At 43.9% G+C, this 20,765-nt stretch overlaps 1 protein-coding gene across 1 annotated transcript in view; it reads right to left on the bottom strand.

The window, feature by feature from the left end:
• Positions 1–20,765, bottom strand: part of PPM1E (protein phosphatase, Mg2+/Mn2+ dependent 1E) — a 63,472-nt gene that overhangs the window by 3,806 nt on the left and 38,901 nt on the right. Inside the window, exons 2-6 of the mRNA XM_029961299.1 lie at positions 8,112–8,294; positions 3,323–3,522; positions 1,423–1,611; positions 543–686; positions 201–294 (exon numbers count right to left, since the gene is read on the bottom strand). Of these exons, the coding sequence (XP_029817159.1) occupies positions 201–294; positions 543–686; positions 1,423–1,611; positions 3,323–3,522; positions 8,112–8,294 (810 nt within the window). The remainder of the gene's footprint in view (positions 1–200; positions 295–542; positions 687–1,422; positions 1,612–3,322; positions 3,523–8,111; positions 8,295–20,765) is intronic.

Below are 20,765 nucleotides of genomic sequence, written 5' to 3'. Positions count from 1 at the left end.
TTAAAGCAATTATTTGGGAATTATTCCCTCAAACTGTAGGGGGAAAAATAGAGGTCACTGCTCACAGCTCGGTCTACAGCTGTATTTCAAATTGTGATCACTAGAAAATTAAAATTTTATGGTTAAAAAGCAAATTGCTAAAAAATTAAAATGCTGTAAAGAAAATCAAGGCTCCAAAGGGAATGAAAGCCCTCTCTTACCAATAGCTCTGGAGACAGACAGGCTCCCGTTCACCCTCCAGGCTCCAAACCAGACCACGCAGCCGCCCAGGGCCTCAATGCGCTTCTTCTCGTCCTAAACAGCAACACAGGAGTTGTTTGGACAGAGCTGCATCACACACTGAACACTCCCATAAATATTTGTTCTTTCACGTACACATAGTGGAGGCTGCAGGCCCCCAGAGGTGAGACAAAGGATTTGTACACAAATCCATAGTGACATCCAAACAAACCGGGGTAACTGGAACATACTCACAGAGACACTGGCACGGCACTCACAGCAAGCTGGTACCTGTGGGGAGCACTGCCCAGGTGTGTTCTCACCTCTCTGTCTGGTTTGTGGGGTTTCATCAGCTCCACAGCTTGGCCTTTCCTCACAAGCATAACCTGGGAGTCCCCAAGCCAGGCCACGTGCAGCATGTTCCCTCGGATGAAAGTCACCACCCCGGTGGTTCCACAGCGCAGGCTCTGGACAGGGTGGAAAAAAAGATGCATTTCCATTTCAAAGCATTTTCTTGCTTACCTCGAGGACAGAGCATGTTGACAGTGCAGCACAGAGCCTATTCCCAGGGAGGAACAGGCAGTGCTTCCCCTACGGCTACAACTGCTCAGTAACAGCTCCCCAGAGCCGAGCTGGCTGAATGTGAGTGACTGAATTTGCCCCGTGACATCCCTGGAATGGGAACTGCCTGTCAGCAGCCAGGCTCTGCTGGTGTCTGGTGTGTGACTGCCCTGGCTGACTTCCTGTCATTGACAGACACACAGGCATGTCACTGAACTTGGAGGGAGGTTTATTTATGAGCAGCCTGAGTTCCCTGCACTTAACTCATGCCTTGCATGAGTTTAGGAGGCTTATGACTCACTTATCCATTTATTCTTGCTTTCTGGAGACAAATAAATGTATCTTGTAGAGATAAGGAAAAAAAAAAACCCCACTCCAAGGACTAAACCTGAGGAAAAAACCCCATCCCAAGGACTAAACCCAGTTAGCATGAGAGTGGCAGCAGCATCCTCCTAAAGGAAGTGGCTGCTGTGAGAAGTGGAAGGTGGCATTCTTATGGGACACAGAGGAGCCCAGCAGTGGGCACCAGCTCCATGGACTGTGCATGGGCAGCTCCAGTCTGACCTTGGCCTGTGCTGGGAGCTGACAAAGGCAGAATTTACAGATTGATGCTCTCAGGCTCAGGCCCAGGCCCTCCCTCACCTCCCTGGCTGCCTTCTGGACGAAGCGCTCGTCGGTCACGCGGAAGGCTCGGCACAGAGCCTCGGCCGGGTCGTGCTGGAACATCTCCTGGTGCACCATGTTCACGTGGAGGTGGATGGAGGCATAAATGGCAGCATCCACTCCCCCATGGCCATCAAACACCGCGAAATAGGCCTGTTCTTCTTGGTCCTGCCAAGGGAAACACATGGAGGAAACACCTCAGGAGAAAGCAATGCAAACAGCCAGCTGGACTGTCCTAAAGCTTTGAACTTGGGGTTTGTGGTGTCCTCATTGAACTGGACTTAGAGGCAGAGTCTCCACTGGAAAAACAAACTGCCCTGACCATCTTCACTTGCATCAGTGGGAAACTTCCACCTTACTGTTGAATACTACCTGCAAGAATGCCCTGCCAGAATCACCTCTGTGGGGCTCTCCACACTCCTTATGTCCCATTTGTTACCACTCAGTCACACAACTCAAATAGGAAGTGCCATTCTCATCAAATTGTGCAGGAGGTTCTGTGACTGCGAAAACCACAGGGAGAGAAGAACATCCACTACAGTTTGCATGAAGTCTGCATCAAGGCTAGGATCCACCAGGGATAAAATGCCAGCACAGTTAAAATGTGAAGCCTCTGCTTTCATTCTTTTTGTTTCTTAAATCTAAACCATATCATTTTAGATGCCTGTCTTTGAAAAAAAAAAAAACCCTGTATGTGCTCTCTCATCAGATAATTGTGATTACATTCACAAATCAAATACAGCAAAATCGCTCATCTTCAAGTCAGTTTTCTCAGCTTCCTCTTATCTGTTCAGAGAAACAAAGCGGTACCAAGAGACAGCAACTCCTGTGCCTGTTCACACACACACCACCAACCCACTGACAGTGCCAATTCAACCTTGACAGCCAGCTCAATGACTGGAATATTTGCACATTGTAATTTTTAGGTAATGGGCTCCAACACAAATTGGAATAAGAAAGCTGACAATTGACAGGCAAAGGAAACATCTGCCTCTGTTTGCATTAATATAATTTAAAGGTAAGAATGTGGATGGGGCAGAAGATGGTTATTAAAGTGACAGGATGTAATAAAGGTGTAATTATGCAGCAATCTGATCCTAAAAGTAAAAGTCTTGATACTTCCTTTTATTTTCCATTCCTCAGTGTCCAGTTTTATATCTCAAGGAAGAGCAGGAGTGAGTGTTTGACCAATGGCCACATAAGGAAATTAATGGGGTGGAATGACCCCAGTTCCACTAAACCTTCATGTTGGTAGATTCTCGTGGGAGCTGCACCCCATTGTCCTGTAAGTTTTGTGTCTGTTTGGGGTTTTTTACTTTCTGTCCTTATTCTTGCTTTTGGCTTCTTCCTCCCAAGGTCTGTTGTAAAGCAGAACAGACCCACCCCTGGTTGTCACCTGGCTTCAGTGATGGACTGTAAGGTGACCCCCTTCGTCTTTGCCACTGGTGATGATCTCCCACACCTGGACATCCTCAGCCAGTGGAGGCTCCAGCCTTGGTTTATCTCACAGTACTACAAGTGCATCAGTTCCCACTCACAAGAGCAGGGCTGCTTTCTGCACAAAGGCAGGGCAGTCCTTGAGCCACTGCGGGAGCGGCTGCATCAGGATGGGCCAGGTACAACCTCTGTGTAGTCAGGTGACATTTCACCAGAAATCTGTGCAAGTGGCTGTTTTGTTGTATTTACCCTCTGTGGAAACTGCCTGTCACCCTGTGGTTACACCAACACCAACTGAACCAACTCAACACCACGTGTGTCCCCGCACCGCCAACCCTGCTCAGGCCCATCCCATTTCATCCCCTCAGCAGAAGATGCCCCAGTTTCCCCAAGAATGGAAACCATTATCCTATGATGTGTCTCCCAGGTGATCTGTGCTCACCTCGAGGTTGAAGAGCATGTTGAAGTCAGGGATGCAGACGTGCTTGTCCTCCATCTTCCTGCGCATGTTCTTGATGGCGTGGATGGACGTCTCGTAGTAGCGGTGGGGCTTGGGCTGCAGGGGGAAGTCTTTCACCCAGTTGCTGCAGATCTCGTGCAGTTTGCTAAAAACCAGGCGGGCCAACTTCACTGTCTCGATCTCTGGGGAAGGCACAAACCACAAATGAAAGGCTGAGAGTGTTACTAATTGAAATTTTTTTCCCTCGCATACATCGCGGAGATGAAACAAAACCGTTTCAGCCAAGCAGTGGAAATGGATGTCAGCAGGGAAATTCTGGGCTCTGATGCATGAAAAGGGGAAGCCAAACTCACCACAATCAGCATTCATCAGTAAGCAGCTCATTGTTTGTTTGTCTTTTCAACTTAAACATTTCCCTGTGCCTTTGGGGAGCTCATTTGCAGCATGAGAAAAAAATGAAAAGCAAGTACTCTTCCCTCAGCATCCAATCCCCCCGTGCCACTCTGCCCAGGGTGGTGCAGCTCTGACAAGGACTTTGTCATGGCACGTACAAAACCCACCATCCATAACAATGAGAGATTGGTTTGGGACCCAATTCTCTATTCTAAACACCATTTCACTGCAGAGCCGAGGCAGAGCAGTGGAAACAATCTACAGAAATTAGCAGTATTACTTCAAGGTGTTCTGGCAGTGCACACTTTCAGCATTGCACAACTCAGGTGCTGCCTCAGTTATTTCCAGATTTCTTATTATTTCCATACTCCCGACAATGATGTGTCAAAGAAATCTGCATGAGCAAGTGAGAAAACCATAAAGGTCTCAAATTTAGGAAAATGCTGAACTGTCACTCCTGAGAAATAGGCATTTTAAAATGTGAAAACTCAGGCACTTGACATTTGTTCTGAAATTCAGGGCAGGAAAACAGGAAGTAATCAGAGCTGAACACATCAAAATCTCTTTGTTCATGATCCTTCACCAAAGGCAGAGATCTTCAAAGCTGAAGGCAGCAATCCATGAGTGCCAATCATTCCTGGAGGAGGAGGGGCTCAAATGCAGGGAGGAGAGGGGAGTGTTACAGCATCTCTTGGTTCACAGGAATTCTGTGAAGAGCCTAAAAGCAGCATTTACTAATTTCTGACCTAGGCCTACACAAAATGTGGGCTACAGTGACCAGGGAGCCAAGGCCTTTAGGAACAAGATACATTCCCAGCTCTGTTGATTATGAGTTGGTTCCAGTTTAATCTACTGAGCAGCCATGAAGCTGGAAATACACTGTACCCATGACTAACAGGAGTCTTAGCTTCTTGATCCCACCAGTAACAGGCACCAGTTCCTCACACCACCTGTCCAGCTCTCACCAGAGCCACCAGAAACCCTTTCCTGGGTAATGTATTTGAAGAGGGAGCACGTACAGCCTGACGTGTCCAAATGATATTTTCCAGAGGGAAGGCCCCAGACTTGCTCCTCCATTTCTGGGCAGAGATGAAGGGCAGTGGGGTCCGTGTCGGGGTCCATGTGAATGTCACGTGGCTGCTCCACCTCACAGTGTCACGGTGTTACTCTGAGGGAGGACAGGAGTGAACCCACTGGCTGTGCTCAGATCCTCAACACCCTTCCCAGTGGGGATATATGGAGTGTTGGCATTGTCAGTAATTGCTCTTGAGGTTAAAGCAGAAAGGCCCACAATGGTTAACCCACAATGGTTAACCCGCCCCCTCACAGCTGGAAATTACTCATCAATTGTTAAGTTGCTGCCCTGAGCCAGAGCTGACTCAGCTGTCACTGCGGTTGTGTCACGGAGAATCTCATTTCCCTCCTGCTGCTCCACAGTCCCCAAGGTTGGAAGTGGTGCTTCACTGCACCACAGCTGGTGGGAAAGCCAGCTCAGGCACTATTGTTCCCAGAGACTGACTCTTAGGGTAAAATCAGGGTAGAAAGAATACCAGGAATTAGATCCTGATTTTTAGCACCATATTTTATGACTTCTCTTGAAAACACGGACAGTTTGACAACAGGGGTCAGAACCCACATTTATAGACTTGTCATCAGGCCAATGGCCAAGGTTTTCCTTAATCTGGGAACTCCAGTTTCCAACTAGTCAATGGTCCCTTTGTGTCTTGGCTGCAGTAATCCCATCTCCCAGTCCCTGGAAGGGCTGGGGAATGGGATGGTGTGATTTGCTTTGTGATGTCTGCTGGATATTTTAGGTATTTTAGATATCACCACCATGTCCCAGAGTCACTACCATCCAGCCTCCTTTGGTGGTTCCTTAACAATGCCAAACTTCCACGTGATTATCTACCTCCACACAACAACCCAAAACTAAAGGTCCTTCACCTGACCTTTCAAAACAGAAATCCAGCATCCTTCAGTTCTCATGGAAACTCTCTTGCTCCTCTCCAACTGGAAGAGTCAGTCATGGCCTGTGACTCAGATTCTGTTCTTGATATCCAAAGACACACAGTCACCCCAAATATAACAAGCCCATATTCTTGCACTCCTACATTTGTGGACTCAAAACAGTTTTCCTTCATTTAAGATTTGCCCTCTTCTTTCAGGAAGCTTCTAATTTCCCTTCCACCAGCACACCCATGACTGCTTTTACCACCCCTGAGTCTGTGCCATGATTTGTCACGTTGCAATTCTCCAAGTGAAATGTGCCACTAAAGAAATTTGAAATTGCTTTTTTTTTTGTCTTCTGGCAAATTCAAACTTGAGGCAAATCAGGTAAATGTCGCCTTGTATTACACAGAGTAAAAATCTTCCTGGGTTCATAAGAAACACTGACAGAAGTGGATATTAAAACCAGCCAGCTGAATTCAGCCTGGTTTCACAAACAGCATCAGGGCACAGTGAACTCTGAGCACAAAACTTCCAGATGTAGAACTCCCATTTTTATCCCCTGCTGCAGTTTCCTCTGCTTTCTTTCAAAGCATGACAGTCTCCCTGTGTGGCACCAGTGAGGGCAGGTCTCCTCTAACTTCCTACCTGGGTTTCTCAAGGGACTCCCCTAGGAAGGCTCACTAGGATGGAGTTTTGCAATGAAATCTTCAGTCCTGCCCAATTCCCCCAGTTTTGTTCTGGTTTTCTTGGCCAAACCTTCCACCACCAGGTGATGAAGCACTGATGGAGCCCTGGTTCTGCTGGGGCTGCCCCATCCCTGGAAGTGTCCAAGGCCAGGTTGGATGGAGCCTGGAGCAACCTGGTCTGGTGAGTGGCATCCCTGTCCGTGGCAGGGGGTGACCTTTAAGGTCCCTTCCAACCCCAACCACTCTGTGGCTCTAATTCTGTGATCACTTGAGCTCATGTTCTCTTTGGAAAAATTATCATTTATGGCATATTATTTGAAATTGCAGGGTTTGTATGAAACCTTTGCTCTGCTATGGGCCAGAAGATGTTCTCTCTCTTCCTCTGCCCTTTAGCTTCTCAATTTAACTTTTCACATTGCATCAGTAAAGGTATATTTGATTTCCAAGTACCTTCATCATGACAATTCACCTCAACAAACTGCATCTGGAGTGCTATTCTTAGTGCCTGCTCCAGTCTGTTCCCATCTCAATCTACGTTTGCATCTGTCTTCCAGGCTCAGATATATTTGAGTGGCAATTTCTGTAGGTGTGAGGGTTCTGTGGTGGGTTTTTTTTCCTTTTTCTTTTTCTTTTTTTTTTTTTGTTGAATTCTTTAGATATTCTATGTGGAGGCTTAGTCAACATTTCCTTGGAGACTGTCAAATATTTATGCACATCTCAGAGATCTCAATTCGAAATTAATGAAGGCTGCTCAGTCAGAACAATGACAAATCTATTCCATTTACCTGCTCAGCAGGAGGAGGCAGCAATACCTACAGAAAGGGAACCCAGAGCATGTTTTTCTGTTTCTCAGGTTTCCAAAGGCCTCTGGGGAATGCAGCTGAATCTTCCTTTTTGAAGAGCCAGATTTATAGATCCTCCTTACCCCCAGAATAATTCACTTTTTTTTTTTTAATCAAAAAAGGAAGGAATGGACAAAGTGGTTTAGTGACTGTATTTTCAAGATCAAATGACAGAATTCCTGTCAATACATGTGAGAAACATTGTTCTTTGTTGTAACGAGCAACCCAGCATTTTTTCAAGGTTATTTAGGCCAGCAGAGTCCTGAAATGATTTCAGGTGCATGACCTTGAGCTGGATGCTGCAAAAATCTTCTTAGCCAACAAAGATAAATGAGGGAAAGGAATTTTTTTTCCCCCTTTTAATCCTGAGATCTCTTTATACTATCTTTTGCTAAAACTGTATAAAAAAAAATTCAAGCCATAGTAAAAACTACACTGGCTGAAATAATTCAGAATTAAATTCTCTCTTCCCACATATATTTGACTTTGCTCCAAGGATGAGGGAGGACAACTAGCACTTGCCAGCAGAACCACATGGTCTAAAGTGCTGATAAAGAAACTCAGGGCCATCAGACACAGCCATGAAGGTGCACTTAAAAGGAAGGAGTTATTTCAAAATGAGAAAGCTTTGACCAAGAAATTAGTCACTGCCTGTATCAGAGTGGTAGGGAATTCTCCATTAATCTTTTTACATCAGTGAGGGATATTCCTCTACCAGAAATCCAGCCCAACTTCATTTAGCTGGCTGGTAGGAGGAACTAATTTGAGGAATTAATGAAATTCAGGTGGTCAGACAAGATGGATCACTGAAGCCAGAGCTGACCTTAAAAACCTCTGAATTCTCTGCAGAGTGTTCCAGTGTGCAGTGGCAGTGCCAGACCCCCCCCGGGAGGCACTTACGTATGATCCCGTCCGCGTTGTCCACGCGCTTTGGTAGGAAATGCGCCGAGAGGTCGCTCTGCAGGACCTCGTCTGAGGTTGCTCTTGCTAAAGCAGCGGCCAAAAATGAGGGGCAATTGCTGGAAAAGAAAAAGAGAGACACACCAGGAGAGGTTTTAATCTGATCCAGGGAGGTCACTCGCAGTCAGGGAAACACAGAACTAGTTTTCACCAAGACTCTTCTCTACCAGACAGCACCACGACCCTGCAGCAAGACCTCAGACTCACCCTATGGATTTTGGTAACCCCCTTTCACTCTTATGTTCCCTGTTACTTAAGTTTTAATGGTCCATTTCATAACCTCTATTTAAATGCTTTTCAAATCTGGACTTGAGCCCCCCTGCAGAGCCTGTCACACGACCCTGGTTTACCACACGTTTTCTACACGTGCATTATACACTTTTATCTTTAGCCCAGTCTGTCCAGTTTCTCCTAAGAACTGGAGTCAGAATTCGAAGTCCTCAGATTTCAGTGTCCAAGGCCTCTCCAAGGGGCACTGAAAGTTAAGGCTGAGCCATAGGAGGCATGATGTTGGTGTGCATAAGGTTAAAAATTTCCCTTGTGAATGATCTCTATCCAAAGTGAAGTGGCTCTAACTCACTGTATCTTAATTAAACCTGGTATCTCCCAAGATTAATTAATCTATAGCAAACCAAGGCCACTTTAATGTACATCCTCTCATTCCAGAGGAGTTTAATACCTCTTAATTTATGTATGACTTTGTATTTCCCATTGGTCAGCCTGAACTTCTCCAGGTGTCTCCTGACACAGCCTGAAATTTCCAGTTTCCATAGATACAATTGGTGTCCTCCATGAGACATTTCTCCTGTCACAGGAGCCAATTTCAGTCTCAGAAACTGTCCATCAGCAAGAGAATTCCATGTCAGAAGTCCAGGGAACAGGCAATGAGCATATGCACTTCCTGAGCCTACTCCTCCTGCTTGTGCCCAGTAAGTCTGTTGGGATGTTCTTAGTATGGTTGGAGAGGGGATGTTAACTAGACACATCATTCCAACCAAATCCAGAGCAGGAAAACTTCTACACACAGAACTGGACCCATCAGGCTTCGTTCTGGAGCCTGAGGAGCACGTGGTGACTGTCACTTCCATTCACAGCTGGTTCACTGCCCAGGAAAAGCCCCCCAAACTTTCCCATGTGCTGTAGCTTCAGAGGGAATCTGAATTCCAGGGAAAAAAAAAAAGGCAGGATTGCTACACTTGGGTTGTTTTGAGAAGCCATTTTGCCACCAAGTTTTCCAGATTCTTGGTGCCAAATGCTGCTACAGTCAGATTATGCAACAGAGTTAGAATACACACACAGGGTAAGCCCTCCAGCCCTCATTGTTTACCATTCAACTTATCTAGAAATGATTTCAGTATAAGATTAGCAATGAATAGCTTTGCCCAGCACTGTCCATGAGACCAGTGCTGGCCCTTGAAGTGCTGCAGAGCCACTCACACCACGTTCCCACCCCGTGCAGGAGCCTTCCCTGGAATCAGAGCCGAGCATTCCGCTCACGCAGCACTCGGCAGCGCTAATGAACCTCGGCTGCTGGGGAAATCAGCTGCCTCAGGATGGCTCTGCCCAGCACAGCACGGGCACTCTGATCCTCTTTACCCACAGCAATGCCCGGGATCAACAGCAGGAAAACCCAGCGGGACCTCCGTTACTTGTGGCGCGGGTAGGAGCTGATTCCCTGGCTTTTCTGCCTTTATTCCACTCAAAAAGGGCAGGTTTTTCAGGTCTGTTATTAGCCCAAAAACTCCAGAGTGGTGAGGCTGGTTTCTGGTCATGTTACATGTGATTCCCATGTTACAAAAAAAGGGAATAGAATGCCTGGGATAGAATAATGATGTCAGCAGTGATCAACACCACAGGAACCTGAGCTGCTTTGCCAGTCCACGGCTTACCCTGACCAGCTCAGGGCTGGAACTTTTTAGGAAAACAAAACTTGTTGTGTGTCCCTTACAAACAATCCCTCCCTGATGGGCAAAGAGGCAACCTGGTTAAGAACTGGAGCAACAACTGTTGCTAAAATAGAGACTTGGGACCTGAACAGCAGAGAAGAAATATCCCTGACGTAGGAAACTCTGCTCTGCCTGGGGTTGGAAGGTGGGACAGCCACATCTATGAAGATCCAGAGTCGTGAACACTCATATCTGAAACTTTAGATATTATTTTAACCACAGTGACAGATGACACAATTGAAAGGTGCATTTACAGGGTCATGGAGCTGGACAGAGAACTTCCCCAATCAGCTCCAAGTGCTATTTACATGTCCCCACAGCCAGTGCCAGAATTCCACACAGCAGCTCTTTAGCCAGCCAGAGACTGCATTTCCATTACAATGCTGAACCTACACAAAAAGCTGCTAAAGATGTTATTAGATAAATTAGAGGATTTTAAGTACATCCTTCCTGATTCTCTGGCAGCGTAGGTGTGTTTAGAACACCCACAGTTGCATTGCAGCAGTCCTGGAATAACTCTGGTAAGGTAATAAATCAAGCCTAAAAGTGGGCTGTTTCCATCAATTAAGTTTGAGAAAAACAGTCTGAGGTGGGTTTAACTCAGCCCACATATTATTATGTTACCAGCTTAACACACAACTCTGCTCCATCCTGATAGCATTAAAGAGGGGAAGACTTTCTAAACGACTTTTCTGAGCTATTCTTCTGTGCTCTAAATCTAATCTAAGCTCTCCTACTAAAAGAAAGAGAGATGGCAAATTTAAAATTCTTACTGCATGGGAATTCACCGCCAGGGTTTGAGCAGCTGATCAATGTTGATGGGAAAGGTAGAGAAAATAAATCAGCTGAAGGCTTTCCTTCTATGTCTGGCCACTCTTAGTCCTAATAATAACAGCTGCTGGCCCAGGAATTAATTGGCCTTGACATTTGTTGATCACAAAGCTTCTTATGTGGCTGTTACAGGGCTGTGCCATGTAAGCAGGGAAGTGACCAGATGCAGACAGATGACTTCCTCTTCCTGATTAGCTCAACTCAAAATTTACTTCTTGTCCTTGGCTCCTGGGAGGACTTTAGTTGAATTACTTTTCCCCTTCAGGTGCAGCAGACTGCACTGGAGGGTTTTTACTCCTTTTAACGTAGCTGTTGAAATCAAACCACTCTCAGGACACTTCATTACTGTTCCACCAAGACAAATGAAGACTGAGGTCTGGGATCTTTGTTTTCCTCACGTGAGCACCTACAGCATCCCAAACAAACAGCAACAACCCCTACTCTGGGCAGACAGGATCCGTGGGGGACTGGAGGAGCCTTGCATCCTGCTGCTGGCACAACTAGGGACTACCTGCTGAAAATAAATTCTTCTGCCACATTCTAGATGCTCAAATGCTATTAGTCATTAAGTTTGACAAATTGGAACCGGGAGGGCACGATCTTGTTTAGCAGAGAGCTGAGAGCTAAAATGCCTTTGTCTATTCATAGCTGTGCCACTGACCTTGGACGAGTCACTTCACCACTCAGACCTTCATTCCTCATCTACAAACAAGGGATGATAATGTCATTTCCTTGGGGAGAGGAGGAGAGGGAGGAAGGCTGTAGAAAGCTTAATTCAGTGTTCATAAAGTACTCTGGAATTTCTTGATAAGAGCACAACTGAAGTGAAAAATATCAAGATGAGAGTGGGAGATATTTTCAATCTGTAGAAGATTTATGGACCTTTCATACTTTTTTATCTGTTCTCTGTTCTCAGATGCTGCCAGAAGTGCTAAATGGAACACACAGGCAAACAACAGCTTGAGAGAGGCAGGTTCAGTCTGAGGTAGCTGATAACTCGTGGGCAGCAAGAGCTGCACCACACCAACACATTCCTACAAAAGCTGATGCATCTCAAAAGGGGAAAACCACACAAGCAAGTCCTTAAACTCAGTGATGCTGATGTTCTGGATCTGTTGATGCTGCAGACATGGGACTGCTCCTGAGCAAAATACCCAACGAGGGCCACCAGTGCTGAAAACATGAACACTGTCATGGTCTGGAGTCACTGATGAGGCATCACCAACCCAAACAAAGCCAGGAAAATGGACCGAAACATACTGGGGCTTTCAAAGGCCAAACCGGTCAGTAAATCACAAAACATACAGTGTTCCTGTTACCTCAAGAATCCCCTGACACTACAGAACAGCAATTGTTTCAGTTAGAATGAAGCATGATTTAAATAGAAATGCTATTCAATCTGCTGAAGCACAAAAATCCACAGGCAAACAGGATAAAGCAGCGTGTTTGGTTTCACACAGCAGGCCAAGACCAAGAACATGACCCGAAAAGAGCCAAGTACAGCACATTCCCCAAAGCCCTATAATTTACTGTGCTAGTAAAAGACTTTGTAGGGATGACAAGCTAACTGCACCCTTTCCAAAAGACATTACAGCAGGGATAAAGTTTAGGAAACACTTCTGTTCCTGTGGCCTGTTACAAGTTCTTGTTAGAAAGCAAGTTTTGCCAGGTTCAATTTAAGTAAAACCTCATTTGTCCCCAGCCTCTATTTACAAAACACTCCCAAGTCTCATGAGACTTCTTCCAGATGGAGCTTCGGATCCAGCCTGGAAGCTCTTTGAAGAAGCCTCTACAGCCTTTATTATTGAAAGTTCCCATGCTGTGAACTGCAGCAGAGAATTCTCTGGGAAGGTCCTTTGGCTGTTTACCCAGCCCTCCCTTCATCCACCCCCTGTTTCCATGGCCTTCCAGAAGGACATGGAGCCAGCTGAGGGGCTTCTGTTTGTCTCCTAACTCCTCTAGGTCACCCAGGACTCAGAGAGGAATGTTTTGTGAGGCAGTCCAAGACCCCAGAATGATTATGGATGTATCCTCTAATTCTGCCAAGCAGATGCTATTTCCAGCTCCTGTCTCGGCAGGATCTCCTCTCCTCACTCAGAGCGTGGCTCTGACCCGTTGCTGTTCTGCTGCTCTGCACAGCTGGGGAAAGTTGTGATGCTTATTTAAAGCCTGGTCACGGTGGACAAACAGAGTGGAGGGTTTTTTTCCTAACACATGGTGAAACCCTGCACTGGATTTTAGCTGCTGCAGTGAGTTACTAAAAAAAACCCCAGCGCGCACACACAGAAAAAGAAACAAATAGAAAAAACAATGCACCTTCTAAAAGCTTGCATAACCAAAGCTCCTTGAGAAGTCATTTGAGCTGGCAGTGTTGAGACAGTAAAGATGCTTGATAAATCTGTTTGAAGGAGCTGAAAACGTGCCACCCAAGGAAGCTGCTATCTATAGGCTTCCCAGAGACAGCTGCCTGGTCACATTCAAAACCATCCTGTCCTTGTGCTGACAGTTGTAAGCAACAGAAATATAATACACAAGCATTAAAAAATACACTCTTTCTGATGTGTTTACCATGCTCATGTCTATACAGACACTGTGTTTATCAAATATTTAACCTTTTGCATTGTGTTCACTGATATATTCTAGACTAAGTTTATATAGATATTTCCTGTAGTTAAGTCTGTCTTAACTGGATGTTAAAAAAAAAAACCCAAACCAGAGGAGCACTGCTCATCAGATAACATCTGCAACAGCTGGATTGAGATGTGAAACAAAGTTGGAATGATGCTACTGGTATTTCTCCATGTTCTGCTGCTTAGCAAGTCAGTCTTTCCTCCCTCCAGAGGGGGAAGTCCACATGACAGTACATAAAGCGAACAAAATGTAAGCAAGAGAAAATAAAAAGGTCACCTTTGTCTCTTTGATGAGGTCCAATGTCATGAAGGGCAGTGTTTATCTAAAAAATAAATGCTTGCTGACCACAGAGCACTCTTTGGGATTTAATGACTGCCAATAAAGCAGCATTGACACCGAAGGGGTGAACTGAGAAGAATCCAAACCACATAAACCAGCTCTTACAGAGCTGTTCTGCTGAAGAGATTGCCCCTGTGTTATCTTTGAAACCTAATTCTATCATTTCTCTCACTCATCCTCACAATATGGCAGTTCTGAGGTTACTTATATTCCAATCTCAGGAGCTGATGCCGTGGCAGCTTTTAAAATGACAGAAGTCACCGACTGTAACACCAACAACCCTTAAGAACCCAAGATGAATCTCCCAGGGGCTGAAAGCCAAATTACTGCAAGAAATTGAATTCCCAGAAGTGACTGTATGATGGTTTTCTTCATTACATCAAAGAATTGAAGATAGAAGTTTGTTGTTGAAAATTATATTCCAGGATTTGAGCCCTTCACAGGATTATATCCACCTGTTATTAAAAGAAAGGAAAACCTGGACTTTGAAGGAATGCAGGAAAAATGAACCACAATCCATGAACCTCTGGTACAATACTGAGATGCTAAGGATGTACCTATATAGCAATTTGCCACTATCTAAATCAGAACCTTTTCTATTGGAGGAGCAAGATTCTGAGGAATTGGATATTATTCCACAGAATTTTAATTACTGCCATAAATACCTTTTACAAAATTATCATTGTAAAATTTAAAATATACCAGCAAGCCACATATATGATGGACATTGATTATAAAACTTAGATCTTTAGTATTCAGCTTTGTAAATGTGAACACATAATAAAAATAAATTTGTATTCACCCTATCATTAATTAATCAAAACAAAGATAATTTATTGTATTACCCACTCATGTGACTTCCAGGGATTTAAACTGAGAGAAAAGATCCTTCTGGTTTTTGTTGTCATTGTTCTACAGGGATTAGGCTGCATGTTTGCACAGCACATTCTCTGCTCAGGGTTTCAGTGACACACACTCTGTGTCACCAGAGTCTTCTGACGCTCCAAAACCCAGGCACTGCCCACTTGGGATGAAGCCACGTGGATGCAAAGGTGCTGCTTACCTGCAGAAATACCTTTTTTCACTGGAAAACCAATGTCAACAACAGTTACCTCACGGGGAGTGTCTCTGCCAGACCAGAGGCCTGTTTAAAAGCTCCACAGGACATTAAAAATGTCATTGATTTTCCTCTCTTTGGCACTCACACAATTCCAAAGTCAGCATAATTCAATATCTTTTCTACTAGTTCCATTAGCAAAGAAAGGAATCCGTGCTTCAATCTATGCTGCCTTATTGGAAAAAGTAATTTAATTTTACATCTGAAAGTGTGCCAACATCAGCATAAACCCATACACAGTATACATCAGATTTAATTTATAAATTCTGTACTTTGTCAAGATGAAATGAGATGCTGTCTAAAATCAATGAGAGTGTCCAAGCTCACTCTGAAAGCACTTAGAGATATTCTTTTTATTTTAGGTATTTTATGTCCTAGCTGGATTTTTTGATGATTTCTCTGCTTACTATAAAATATTAATGACACAGTATCTAGAAAAGTTCATGTTGCAGAAAACTTTGTTCCCTCAGGCACACTTTGCCCCTAAAGGTTCAGGCGTATCCTTTCCTTACCACTGATTCATGTCCTGTTTTTTCCTCTCTGTTTAAAATAAACTTTCATTGATACTTCCCTTAACTGGAAGGGATATCCCATAAAATCTGCTGTGTCCAGAAATACAAGTTAAATAAGAATCACCCGATGCAGAGCATCTTTTTCTTTGGGATCAGATTAACATACCCCCGTCCGCTGATTACTTTCAAAAAGAAAAATGCCTTGTGCTGTTGTAGTTAATGACTTAATTTCAAATAAATGGAACCAAATGCTGCACAGCAGCACACACCACGCTCTGCTGCAGATCATCATTAAGGCAAACAAATGGCAAATGACTCCTTTAAAAAGGGGTGAAGGGGATGAATCCACATTTGCCCGTTCAAAGGAACACCCCACAGGGCCAGCCCCCCAAATCTCTGCGCTCGTGTTCGAACCTTTGTGTTCAGGTAACTGAGAAAAAAAAAATAAAAGCTGCAGGCCAGGATTTCCAAATGACATTTGATCACTTCACTTCTCTCAACCCATTGAACAAATATCAAATCTAAGGCAAAAGACACCCCGGAAGATTTACGAGCACTGAGTCAGCAGCGAATGTTCTGCCGCTCCTTCTCCCTCCTGTGCAACGCAGTCCATCATACAAATGGCTTGGGTGTTTATGCCAGATGTAAGATTAGATAATTAGTCATCCAAGTCCTGCATGTCAACTCTTTTGTGATAAAAAATTTATTCCAAATGCACCATTTATAATCAGTTGACTTGCAAAAGCACTCTGGTGTTACACGGTGATACATCTTGTGATGGACGGCCAAGTCCCTGCCCCTGCGCGGGAACACGCTCTGTCCGTGCCAGACCAATTCCCTGCCTCGTCCCAGCCCTTCCAATGGCTCCTCTGCAAAACAGGGATAATGATATTGACCTCTGGAAAGCAATTTCAACACCAGTGATGAAGTACCAAGAAGGCCAGATATTATTAATTAACCCTGAAGGGGGGATGGAGTGAGAGAGCAGCAGTTCCCTTGCGCTGATCCCAGAAAATCCTGCTGCTCTTTCCTGACTTGCAACACAAAGAAATGAAAAGCAAACATGAAAAAACAATGCATTACCTTCAAAAACAACTTTACAAACATATAACCACGTTTGTTAGATTCCAGCATTATACAGTGGGGCACAGAGAAGATTATATTGGAACCTCAAATTCAAAATTACTGATCCTGATGCCCAACAGATCAAGATGCCAGAGAGATAAACGAGGCTGGTGCTCTTTAGAGGTACAAACCCTTCCTTACCCAGAAAGACCACATCCTAATTCCCACTGTCACTTGTCCTTTGCACAGTTGCAAAGGATAACAGCAGGTTTAGGGGTTTAGGTTTTCTCTTGAAAGGATAATCGACATTTTTCAGCTATCCTGTTTCACATTAAAGTCCCTAATGCATTCTGTTCTACTGAGCCACATAGTTATTTCAGTCATTCCTAATAAATAACAGTTGCCAGTAGTAGTTAAGCCAACAGATCTGAATTATTTATAGTGTTGAGGAACAGAACAGAAGATAAAATACATTAGGGCTTTTGGTTGTTCTGGCCTGAGTGACACAACAGCAGCCTTTAGATGTTTTTCCATGGGCTGTAAAATATTCTGTTTCCAATCCTAGTTTAAAAGATTTCCTAAAGAGACAGCAGCCAAACCCACAGCTCTCCATCTTCAGTAATCACATTCATGAAGAGCAGGTGAGAGAGAGTCCTCTAAATACAGTATTTTATTTAAAAAAAAACAACAAAAACAAACAAACAAACAACCTCCCCCAAAACCCAAAAAAACCCACAACCCCCAAAACAAACAAACAAACAAAAACAAAACAAAAACAAAACCACCAAAAAAAAAGGCACAAACTTTGATTTGACTGGACAGGTCAAAATGGCTACTTAGGATTGTTAATCCTAAATGATTATTGTTAATCTTAAATTATTATAAATAAGCAGAACTTATTTATTTACAAGTTATTTAGCATGGCTTTACACCCTCCAGTTAATGACCTAAAAGCACCTCATGGTGTTGAACTCAGTGTTTCTCTTCTCCTTTGCCTACAATCCACCCTCTCTTCAGCTGGAAAAATGCAAAGATATCTTCACTTTACAGTGGCAGATCCAGCTCCACATTCGAGGCTGGAGCATGGAAATCTCAAGTCCTGTCTCTCCTCTGTGTCTCCTTTTTAAAAGGCCAGATCATGAAAGACTGAACAGACAAAAAACCAACAGGGACCGAAATTACCTTGACAATAACTTGGCAAATGATGTCAAACACCGATGTTGAGTTCAATGCTCTTTGTAGCTCAAAAGATGTGTTCAAATGCCTGTCTGGATGGGCTGATGGGATAACTGTGTCCCTGCTGAGCAATGTCTGGGGAGAAATTTGGGAATGTCTTGCTTTCCCACCTTGGCCTGGCATCCCAGGGGACTGCACCAGGGTGAAATTCTCTGCACACAGTCTATTCACAGGGAGAATCGTGCCCACAGATGACAAGGAGAGGTTTCCACTCGGATGCTGCCGAGAGAACTGGGGGAGTAGTTGTAGCAACAGAAGCTAAAGCCAAACCATTTTCCTTTTATAGTTCACCTTCCACTTTCTATATGGGTCTATTTACAGCAGGAAATGCTGCAAATTGTAGCATCTCTAAGGAGTAAAAAGAATAATAATTAAAAAAAGAGAAAACCTGGAGAGGTAAAACACCAACCAAATGTCCTCCTACTAAATACTAATGAAACATAGGAGGAATAACACTTGGAGGCCATGTCAGGTAATATTGAGGCATCTCAAACTGGCTCCATCACATGCCAGACTGTGGGAATGAGCCACAGGATCCCAGGGAGAGGCAGGTTTGAGTGACAGGGATCTCTGTGCTTCCCTGCTCCCACTTCCTTGGCTCAGCTTCCCCCCCTCCCAGCTCGGAGGTTTGCTGACAATGTGCCCTCTGAGGTTACTGAGGCAGCCAAAGGGAAGATCCCTGTGTGTCACAGGAGCAAGAACACTCCAGAGATGAGGAATATGGCTTTGCATGGGGCCTCTGGAACACACAGCCTGCAGTGTGCAGCTATATATAGCTCTTTTTGCTCACAAAGGCTCTAGGAATTGATTCCCAACAAGCCTGCAGTGCTGTAGCCTCCCTCCTGTCCTGAAAGGTACAGTGAATTATTTCAAACTTGTGAAACACCACCTAAAATCATTTAAAATTATTTCCCAGCCCCATTTAAAAACAAATCTGTGTTCACATTCCAATCACTGCTAGGAGGTCAACTCAAAAAAAAAAGGAGCTGCCACCTTTTATAGCTGTGACATTACAAAGAAAATCTTGCCAGATTATAGGCACTGTGTCTCTACCACAGACTTCTCAACACAAAATCTCCCACACAAATTCTGCCTGATGTTCCCCAAAATCTGGGGCTTTGTTTATGCAAAAAAAAAAAAAAATCACTCTTTTCTTAAAATCTTCCCTGTTCCATTTGATTTTGTACCATTAACACGTTCAGATCACTCTGCCCCAATCTAGTGCAGCTCATGTAAGAATTACCCAAGAGCTCCCCTTTCCCTCCACCCCCCCCAAAGGAGATTGTCATCTTCTCCCCTAAGCTTATTATTAACCCTGTGATCTCTTCACAAGAGGGACGAGCTCTAAATATAAGAAAGAATCTGTTACATAATAGCCCAGGAAAGGAGGCAGCACCCAACAGCCTGCAGACAACAGAGCCTGGGTAAAGTGAGAGTGGGAAAGGGATGGGAATGTGTGTCACTGTCCTGCCTTTGCCCAGTGTGGTCCACACAGAGAATACTCAACCACTGTTGAATATTGAATGGTTAAACTTCGGGGGGTTTATCTCTGTGGAAGGTAAACCAATGCAAACAAGCAACATTTACCTGGCAGTTAATTCAGGATGTGGCAAAAATTTTGCTCAGATCAGAAGAAAATCTGCCTGCAACACGAGAGGGCTTGTTTGAAGCTCCCTGACCCAGGATTGTAAATAATCCCCCGTGAGGACTGACTCACCCAGGGCGATGAGTAGGCTCAAAGCTCCTTCAAATGGAGCAGTGTCACCACTATAATCAGCAGTTAAGAGAGTTACTGAGGAGCCACACTATCAATTACACTGGTAATACATATTCAGGGAGTAAGTGATATGCAGACAGAGAGAATATGAAATCAAAACATTAATAAAAAATAAGGAACCTTTGGAGACAAATTATTATCTTCTATGTCTACGGTGCTTTGTGCGTTCCTAAAGGATTTAGAAGCTAAAAATAAATGATTACTTCTACCAGCACTGACATCCAAGCTACCTTGGATGAAAAACAGCAAATTGCTAACCATGGATAGCAAGATTACACAACTGTTTTGAACAAGCAGCAAGGAATGGACCATGTTAGAGAAAACAGCAGGACTCTGTAGAGAAATCCAGGCTGTCCAAGCTAAAATATAACCAGAATAATGTGAATAGCATCTTGATTTTCTACACCCATGATGGGATAAAAATGAGAAAGGTCAGAATCCTCTGTCTAACTTGATATCTCATCCCCTAATCTACATCATCCTTCTCTCACGATTTTTTAGCATCATACTGAGACACTGACTTGAAGGAAAATACTCAATACACACACACACACATATATAAAATACATAGAATATACAATAATATAAATACCTGTATGTATTTAAACACACATGTGTGTGTTTAAATATGAACAATCACCACAGACTCCTTGGGAAAAGAAAGAGGGAAGATTACTAGAACAAGTAGAAGATCAAAGATCACACAAAAGCATCTAGTTAACACAGAAAAGACATCATTAAAAACCTGGACCAAGTAATGTTTTGAAAATAAATTCAGTCACTTCTGTCTCCAAAACACACAATGGTAATGATAATGATGTTGGTGGGTTTCAGTATCTACCAATGATAATGGCCTGGAAAAGATGAAGAAACAAAGAGGTCTCTGCAAGCCCCAGTTCTGGACTAAGGGCAGCAGTAAAGTAGAATAGGAATTATATAATCACAAAAGAACAAATTCAGGAGGAGGCAATCGAGAAAAGATGTTTATGTATGTTTTAGGATGAAAGAGTTTAGAGAAAAAACATGAAAGTGCAAGAATTTTTAACTGTCAGAATTAAAAGAAAAAATATCTGTATTCTATACCCACCCTGAAAATAGCAGTGACTGGTTTCTGTTGGGTTTAGCTATACCAGTCTCCTA

This window comes from Manacus vitellinus, unplaced genomic scaffold (assembly GCF_001715985.3).
Source record: "Manacus vitellinus isolate BGI_N305 unplaced genomic scaffold, ASM171598v3 scaffold_32_pilon, whole genome shotgun sequence".
NCBI classification, from domain to species: domain Eukaryota; kingdom Metazoa; phylum Chordata; class Aves; order Passeriformes; family Pipridae; genus Manacus; species Manacus vitellinus.
The sequence above is the reverse complement of the archived record's forward strand: the minus strand, read 5'-3'. Positions and strand labels throughout refer to the sequence as shown.